The sequence below is a fragment of the Cyclospora cayetanensis genome, unplaced genomic scaffold, assembly GCF_002999335.1.
Source record: "Cyclospora cayetanensis isolate NF1_C8 unplaced genomic scaffold, CcayRef3 CcayRef3_contig_130, whole genome shotgun sequence".
NCBI lineage: Eukaryota > Apicomplexa > Conoidasida > Eucoccidiorida > Eimeriidae > Cyclospora > Cyclospora cayetanensis.
Window position 1 is genome coordinate 1 of NW_020312071.1, and position 9,341 is coordinate 9,341.

At 51.9% G+C, this 9,341-nt stretch overlaps 1 protein-coding gene across 1 annotated transcript; it reads right to left on the reverse strand.

Annotated features, from left to right (window-relative positions):
- Positions 1-8,600: 8,600 nt before the first annotated feature.
- Positions 8,601-9,341, reverse strand: LOC34624159. The gene has a single exon (XM_022737252.1). It carries the CDS (start codon positions 9,339-9,341, stop codon positions 8,601-8,603), a length of 741 nt encoding a protein of 246 aa, XP_022593151.1.

Below are 9,341 nucleotides of genomic sequence, written 5' to 3' on the forward strand. Positions count from 1 at the left end.
AGGCAGCCACACGCATAGAGGGAGAGCCGCTGATATGCAGGCATTGATAGAGGACACACACACAGACGCACGCCGAGGCAGCCACACGCATAGAGGGAGAGCCGCTGATATGCAGGCATTGATAGAGAACACACACACAGACGCACGCCGAGGCAGCCACACGCATAGAGGGAGAGCCGCTGATATGCAGGCATTGATAGAGAACACACACACAGACGCACGCCGAGGCAGCCACACGCATAGAGGGAGAGCCGCTGATATGCAGGCATTGATAGAGGACACACACACAGCCACACGCCGAGGCAGCCACACGCATAGAGGGAGAGCCGCTGATACGCAGGCATCGCGAAGCATCTTGAGTTCGCGGGATGATTCGCAGATGATCCGTTCGACCGCGAAGGAGAGCGCCGGCACAGTGCATGCCGTTGCGGTGCAGGCACATCAGCAAAAAGGCAGGGTTCATCAGGGAAGAAGCGGAAAGGGGGGGAAAAAAGGCCTTTCCCCCCCCTTCCCGCGTTTCAGAAGGGAGATCGCCCTACTGAGTACCTTGATGCCGGTGGTCTCAGGCTTGAGATGTCTCGTCGTGTGATCTCCTCGAGAGCCATTGGAGCTGCTGTCACTCGGGAGGGGGGGAAAGAAGCACGAAGAGAGGCGACCCACCTGGGAAGGCCTAGTAACCACCATTGCGTGATCTGGAAGCGACCCTAGCGTCCAGAGCTTCTTGCGGAGCAGCCCTCCACAGTCGCCGGCGGCTGCTTCTGCTGCGGCTGCTGCTGTCGCTGACGCTGCTGTTGAAGGGTTGTCAAGTGCATCCCCTGGCTGCGGGGGAGGTGCTGGCGGAAGCTCCGCTTTTTTACGAGCCAGCGGCAGTCGCCGGCGGGGGTGGGGGGCCTCTGCTGTGGAGGTGTGGAGAAACACCGATTTTCTGCCTTCTTCTCCGTGGGGGTGCTTTTTTCCCGTGTATGCTGCTACCGCTGCTCTTGCTGCGTTTCGCAGCCTTCCTGGGCAGGAGAGGGAGCGCAGCACAGCGAAGGGTGTCGAGTAGGGCCCCTCGTTTCCTCGAGAGAGGCCGCTGCCGATGATGCCGCTGCAGCAAGGACGCCCTCGAGGGGTCGTGCCTGGTGGCAGCGGTGCGGTTCCCTCCACTGGCCCCTTCAGCCGCTGGGCCCCCTTGCGAATGCTGCTGCACTCTTCGAAGCTCGCAAGGCGGATGAGAGATGCCGCTGAGGCTTTTGCGCGCTCTTCCCTCCGCGCCTGACTTTCTGCGGAATCCGCATCCTCTGCTGCTCCGCTGCCTCGTGCTTGCGGGGATGGCGCAGCCGACGCCATCGCGGCGCCCGCCACCGGAGCCCCCCTCCTTCCTCGATTTTCCCTTTCCTCGAACCACCTGCCAATGCCAAGACTGCCTCCTGCCTCCGCGAGGAAGCCTCTCCCCGCTCGAGCGTCGAGACGCCAGGGGGAGGCGCTGCTGCCAGCGGGGAGGTGAGCTCTTGCTCCAGTCAACCACCGACGCTGCAGGAAGCCCATGAGGTGACGGGCATAGGCTCCATGAGGGCCTGGCACTTCCTGCACTTCGTGCAGCAGCCGCATGGACTGGAGAGACCCCACAAGCGGATTTGCTCCGTTTTCCGGGGGTGGTAGCGAGTGCTGCTGCTGAGGAGGCGCGGAGGCATGAGCGGCGGCAAGAGCAGAAGCAGGTGGAGTCGAGTCGGCAGAAGAAGGGGCTGCGAGGAGGAGCTCCGGCTTAGGGCGAACACTGGGAGCAGCGCAAGGAGAGCCTTCTGGCTCTGCACTTGTGCTGAACGCAGTAGAAAGAGAGACTCTATGAGTATCCCCTGTTGAAGGCCTCTCTTCCTTTACGGGGTGCCTTCCGCGGAAAGGATCCCCGGAACCCCACACCGCCTTGGAGGGCTCTGTGCAGTCAGCCATGTCAGATGGCATCGGCGCAGAACTGCATTTTAGGAGCAGACGGCTGAGGGGTGAGGCATACGACGCTGAAAACAGAGAAGAGCACTTCTAGGGAGACCACGGATCCCCAGCTGTGCGTGTGCGCCTTTCGGGGTGCCGCAAGAAGGACGGGAGGATCCGTCGAAGTGCAGCAGTTCGTCCCAAGTCTGCAGAGGAGGCTACGAACAGTGCCGCGGGAAGACGGAAGGAAAGATCTCGAGTGTATGGACAGCGCGTGTGTGCCGCGAGAGGGCCGCCCACACGCAGATCTCCGAAGCACCCGCAACCGACCCCTTGAGTCCAGTCTCCGGGGTGCGAAGGGGTGCAAGCGCGTCTGCTAGAGCAAGAGCGCGAAGAAGGACGAACACAGAAACGGCAGTAAGGTGCCACTTTGGGGTCTTCTTGTATCTGCCGGTGACCCAGTGAAACCTCTGCTGCCGTCTCCCTCCTCCTGCTTACAAAGATGCTGTGGCATACGCGTATATTATTACAGCAGAGGAAGAACCAGAGAAGGAGCCTGGTGAGCGGGAAGAGCGCCGTCTTTCGAAGCGACCACTCTTCGCCGGCTGTCGGAGACGCACAGAAGGACCACTGGAGAGCTTTGGTAGTCAGCGCCAGTGATTAGAATAGGGAGACAAATAATAAAACCAAAGCAAAGCGGATAAAGGCAATAGAAACGGGCTCTCCGGGGGGAATATCTTCCGAAGTTACTCAGCGGCTGGCGTACTGCTCCAGCCTCTGCTACTGCAATTCTTTGAACTCCTTTCTTCTCAAGCAGTCCGTTTTAGGAAACTCGGCTAAAGTACAAACACGGAGTTACGGAAGGCCTGTAAATGCCAAAGGTGAGCGGTCTGTGCCTGAACCATGCTCCCGTAACCGTTCGAGTCTGGCGCTTGAGCCGCTAAGTTGGTCCGCTCATGCATGCACCCCTATTGCAGCGCTAAGTAATTTTATTCGAAAAATTATGGTTTCAACGAAGGATAGTTCTTTATTTGGCCTCCTGTATCCTTGCGTGGCGGAAGGAAGAGCAAACCGCGTGCTGCACCTTGCCTGTGCCTTGGTCAACACTCAATCAGCTTTGGCGCAGCCAGTCGGTGTGCTTTAGGTAAGCAGGTAGCATTTGGGCGAGGGGTTAGCAAGACACGACAATGCCAACACTATGCAAGCTAAGTCGAACAAGAATTATGGCACTCAAAGACGAAGTGCTGCTCCTACGACGGAGCCTAATAGCACCCTTCGGCTACGAAGAAAGCATCGCTAGCATTGGCAAAAGAGGCCTCACTCTCCCCCTTTCTCCCTCTTTTCGTTTACTAAGCACTCAACAAAGAACCTCCAAGGCAAGATAACAAAGAGGCATTGCTGTGTGCGGGCGAAGCACCAGCACAGCGGGAGGGGGCACACGACGTCCTCCGCAGGCGCCTGTTTTTCATCATCCGAATAGCCTTGGGTGTTAAGTGTATTCCAGCTGAAACTCGACCAGTATTATGCTTATTCGTGACAGGAGGTTGAGGACATCTCTCTGATTCTGCGGCATGTTTCGAAAGTGCTGATGCAGCTTAGTTCTATCGATATAACGGTAAATACAAAACCTAACGGCAAGCGAAATTCACATGGCAGTTGAATAGAAAGAGCGCTCTCCGTATAAAGCTCGATAAACTTTGTACAATTTGTATCGAGTTCGGAGTTACAAGTCTCCCTGCGGAAACCTCAGATTAAACGGTACAGTTCCTAGCAGTGCGTAGTTCACTGCAGCTAGTTCTCATTCACCCACTGGCTATGGATACAGCATGACTTCAGCTTTCCTTTAGTATAGTTCGGTGGCTTAGACCGAGTTATTTGGTAAATTAATGATCTGGTATTATTTGGCGACCCAAATCGTCCTGGTGATAAAACGAGATGGCGAACACAACGTCGGTTGGTATATCACATGTCGGCTCGCAAGCTGATGTGAATGCATTAGCTCCCCAGGGTATAGAGAGACATGATTTTTCAGCCGGCAAAATATTTGGGGATGCGTCTATTCGGTTGCGGGGACCAAAGCACTATAGCCGTCGTAAGGACTGGTAGGTATTCAAGAAACTCATAAGGCGTTTTGTCGTGCTGTACCAACCAGATACGATAAGCAGGTGTTCCTTGCAGCACGTTTATTGGAGGTGGATCTACTTCAACAGTGGGTCTATTGTCTCAGGAAAAGTCGTCTGCCTACATATCACGACAGCTCATGCCTTTAGCCATGTCCTGACGCATTGATTATATTCCAGTTAAGCTCAAAGGCATGCTTTGAATTCTGTCAACACACAAGAAGGGAGATCTGTCTGTATTTCGAAAAATTTCAGATTTCTTTTGCTAAAACCAGAACGCAGATTTTAAAACGCTGCTTCATCACTGCTTAATCTTAGACCTACCCAAAATGCATCATCAGGTGGTCAGGATGGACACGACTCAGCGATTAAGCAACCGATCTGTGGGGCTTCCCCAACAATAATCTAATTGAGGTTCAAAAGCAAATGAGCACAGCGTCGTCTTGGTTTCTGGAAATGGAGAGCATGGTCGGAATTTTGAACCCTTGGATGTTGGGGCTGTGACAAACGGCCCTACCCTACAGTCTAAGGTGGCCAAGTATGCATAGCCAAAAAATCCACAAGCCTAGGCAGCCTCAAATAGCCCTCCAATAACGCACGTGCTTCTCCGACGTGGTCCGCAAGTCCCCGCGCGAAGTGCGAAGACCCCCCAAACGGGAACGACAAGAATAAGCCCGGCGGAAGCAGGGCGCTTGGTGAGTAACCGCAATGATTCGGACAGCTGAGGCAGTTTAAGCTACTTCAAGTCGCAGCTGGGTCCAGCCAGCATGGCCTGTAACCTTTATGGTTGATACATGCACCGTGATGTAATCTTAGATCTGCCATGAGCGACCCAATGGAAGGCGCACATGCGGCCCCCAGTTGGGGGCTGTGAAGTTTAGTGTGCTAGGAGGCTCTAGGACGAAGACGTCACTGGCCCATTCTACAACGCACATTGCATCTGTGGTGAGTGGGGTTCCGTCGGTGCCTCAACATCAGTTAAAGTCTCCATGCAGGCGCCTCAGCAGCGCAGTGAGAGAAGGCGGTTCTGAGCTTGTGTGAGGCAATAAAATCTTTTAAAGTGGTTCTATATTAGGCGGTTTTATAAAGTATTAGCCAAGAAAAGACGGAATTTAAATACCAACGATTAGCTCGCAGCTGTGTTAATTCAGTACGGGCTGCCAGCAGGTTGGCCACCTGCCGATCGTCCAGCGCAGTGTATTCAGCTAATCCCTGAGTCAGCCATAAGCTATGTTCCCCAGTCTCAATACGCCCCACTGCATAAAGTGAAGCCGGGACCTTGAGCGGCAGGGAGATGGAGTGTGGAACGACGCCACAATGTAGGAGACGACCAGCTCTTTGGGGTACGACATGATGTAGGTGGCGAAAAAGACAGGACATGGCGCATGTGCGTAAAGGCTGAAGCCCCTGGAGAGCATACCAATGCCTTCTCTTGGCGAATCACCCACTAACTACTTTGTACACTGACGAATCAACAGTCCATTCTCCATCTGACTTTCCAGACGCCCTCCTACATGTCCCTATTCGCATTAAGGACAGACACAGAGCGGCACTCAACAATCGCACTCAGAAGCTTAAGTGTACGTGTATGCTGATAAGACATGCTCATGCCAAATCTAAGCAAGGTACAATCTCTGGATCATTGGAAATGTTGATCAGCTGATCAAGGAAGAGTCGAGGGTATTCCATGGACAGCGACTTACTACTAGCCAAAACGTGCAACAGCGCTTACACCTACGTTGTGCACTTCTGCCGTTGCAGGACAAGTAATGGTAAGTGAAGGGCGAGCTTCAGTTTTCAGTATAACCATTATGTTTCGGATATTCCTTATTGCTGCTGCAGAAAATGAAGCACCGTGTAGGAGTGACACAATCAAGGAATGACCTTTGCCTTTACGTACCCACAAGGATGATGATAGTTTCACTGCGCATGTATCTTATTTTACAAATTTCATTTCTTGTTTTGCTCGGCTCTCTGCTTCCCTTACTCGTAGACTTCAGAAAGTACAGTCTAGGACCTAAACAAAGGAGGCAGATGCCGCAGCAAGAACTCTTATCGGGTCGCTTACCATTCTTGAGGTATTTGCGCTACCCGTGCGTGAGCTTCATTTCTTGATAGCAACCGAAGCCATTGACACAGAGGTGGGCTCTATTCCCTCTCGACAGGGTGCAAGCTTAGAAAATCGTCAAACTATTGCCTGCTGTTCTTAACGCTTCACGGAAATCGCGCAGCGGAATTCAGTGCTGGAAACTGCAAGCTTTGCGGCATAGTGGAGCGTGGAAAAATACTGGTCTCATGTATGGGTGTTGGTTTGCTGTTCAGACCGGCCATCAGTCTCCCATGTACTTCACAAAGAGTCTTCAGCACTTTTATCATCATAGAGTTGTTCGCTGGCCCAGGTGCCTCCAATAATACAGATTTACAGGAATAAGTCATGGGCATCACCGACGTGGTGTCCGATGCGCTCTCACGACGCTTCAGCGGTACAGTATTGCGCAATTCAACCTCTCTTGCTTTAAACGATTTACGGAATCTATCGAAATTGCGTGAGTCGTGTGCTTCTGTCACCCACGCATCCGCTATTCTTGTCAAATTTCAGGCTCAACGGGGTGAAGCACTACCACGTTGAGGATTACCTGCAGCGGCTAAGAATAGATCACCTAGGTTCACTCGAACTTTTCGATTTTGCCCCGCAGTGCAATTATGCCCAAAGCACAAAATGTCGTTTCTTGGTGACATGCTGAAATTTGCATACATGGAAAAGGCTTTCACAGTGTTCGCGTTTCTTGGGATGCATCCAGCAGCCAAGGTTCAGGTTGTGTTGTGCCCAGATATTCAGCAGTTGAAGCCGGGTGATTTCCTATGCCTGTCCTTTCGAAGATCCGTACGGTTTCTAAAGGGATTTGGACTGACCTGACTATGGATTTTCTTGCTGGACTACCGGAGTTCAAGTGTCGAGATGGCACCTCCGTTGTCATAAAATGGCTAAGCAAAAGTACCCATTTGATCCGTTGGTCCAGCTATCTCACCGCTCAAAAAGTCACTCAGCTATACTTGTTGCAAATTTGGAGGCTTTATGGATTTTAAAAAAGTATCTCAATGGTAATGAGTTCCGAAGTTCCTTAGTGCGTTCGTCTGTGCATTTGCGACCCACCTACACATTTCCAATATATCTCCACTTCCAGCTGCCTTGAGGCAGATAAACAGAGCGCATGACCTGGACTGTTCCGCGATATTTGCGATGTGCCCAGGCGAATGCTTCGGGAGTGGCGATAGGGCGGGAATTCTTCCTCTGTCCTGCACGCAGTTTGTCTCATTGGGCAGGTACGGAGCATGAGGGCGTGTGCTTTGAATGGGGAAAACTATCTCGGGCTAAATCGAACACCCAAATGCGTTCTACTAAACTAGTTACATTCAACAAGGAAACTCTTAATATTTGACGAATTGGATTGGCAGTCAGTATATCTGCCTTAATGCAAAGTACTCGTAGCTCGGTAGAAGAAAACACCACGTTAACTGCGTGTGCGCCAAATGCTATATGCAGCTTGCTGCAAAGTCTCGGTGTACTTAAGAGGGTGCCTCTATGCGCTCCCTAGCTGTCCCACTGATAATAATGAGAATTCAGAGTGGCACTGGCAGAAAAAGCAGGAAGCTCTTCTTAGAGTTACTCAATAGATTTTTGCGTGGTTTGAATCTAGCTGAAGCTCAGCGTCTTTCTACGGAGAACTTAGATAAAGGGTTACATCATAAACAAGCACCTTTAAGGAAATAGCCTGATGCACTTGCCAAGCCCTAGCAAGCAGCAGCTTTCCAAACAGGGAAGCTCCGCGAGCTGGGAGGTGAGTAGCACAGGATATCTTGACTTGCAGCAAAAAGCTGCGAAACCCTTGCTTGACCAAAGGAAAATCAGTCCTGGCGACACGCCTGTTGCGAAGGAAAAAGGGCTGAAGCCTTTTATATATATATATATGTATATATACAAAGGCCTCACTGAGGCACGTCACCTTGCGGGCCTTTATGTGGCAGAAAGCACCCCTGCCCTCGAAGAAAGCAAATTGGCTGCGGGCTGTGGCGGCTTCTAACAGTCTCCTTAGGCCCCTCCTCCCTTTCAGTCACCGTACAACATGAATATGGGCTATATTATCTCAGCGGCACAACCACTTTGGGATTGCCCCACACAATCTGCGGAGTAGGTACATCTTTCTACAAGCCCTCGAGGTGTTTTCTGAAAGCCAAAAGAAAAGTGCAGTTACTGGGCTGCTGTACATGTAGAATTCCATGAATGCATAGTTTCTTTTGTACACAGCTGACAGGCATGTACGCAGTATGCCACTCACCAAAACACACACCAAAAGCTGCACGCAGACCTTTATCAACCACCGGCGCTGCTACAGTCGGAGCTAGGTAACCGCTGAATTTAGCTGTTCAAACATTTACAACACATCATCCCCTGAGATTTTCACCAGATATATGTATATATATATATATATATATATATGCGGCGTGTGCTTGGAAGATTCCCGTCGAAATGCTCTGACTCGCCATGCCTGTAAGACGCAGCTGTTGCCCTCTCTACACGACTAGTGCATTCTGTATGTCTTCGTCAGACACCTCAACGGAGCATCTGCAGAGCTCCTCTGGATGCTGTCCATTCTCCTTCTTCAAGTCATCCTCGATGACTTTCAACGATTCAACTGCCCGATCCCTGTTATTCCACGGTGTGCCAGCAAGCGAGGAGAGTCTAGGCCCTAGGTGGGGTACACCAGAGTAAAGAATCACCGTGTAGCGGTGTTTACCTGTGCCAGCAGGGGGGTGTATGTCTGCGTAATCTCCTTCCGTCCCTTCAGCGCCAAAAGTAAAATTAGATGGCACCTTGACATTACCCTGAAGTCCGTGAACCCAAAAGCGGCTACTTTCGTCTACAAAGATGGCCGTAACGGCATCATCAAGAGGCGCTTCAGCTTTGACCTGTACCATGGGGGGTTCGTCGTAATGCCCATGGAAGGAGATCTGACAACTTACAGCTGGATACTTCTTTGTGTCTGGCCTAGCGGCTCCTGCTTCTGATCGTGCGTGTGCCTCGACGAACGCAGTATCAGCGCGTCGACTGTCCAGAAGCCGCCCAGACCCTTGGAGAGAAAAGAACGAAGCTCTAGAGGCTTCATTCTGAGGTGCTTCAGGAGGTCCCCCGGGAATCCCCGAGGAATCCAGGATTTCTTGGTGATGCAAATGCTGGCTGACCGTCCTCAGTTTCGCTGCAGGTACTACCAGCGCTGTAGACTCAGAGGGATGAAAGAAGCTTAGAACGGCCAT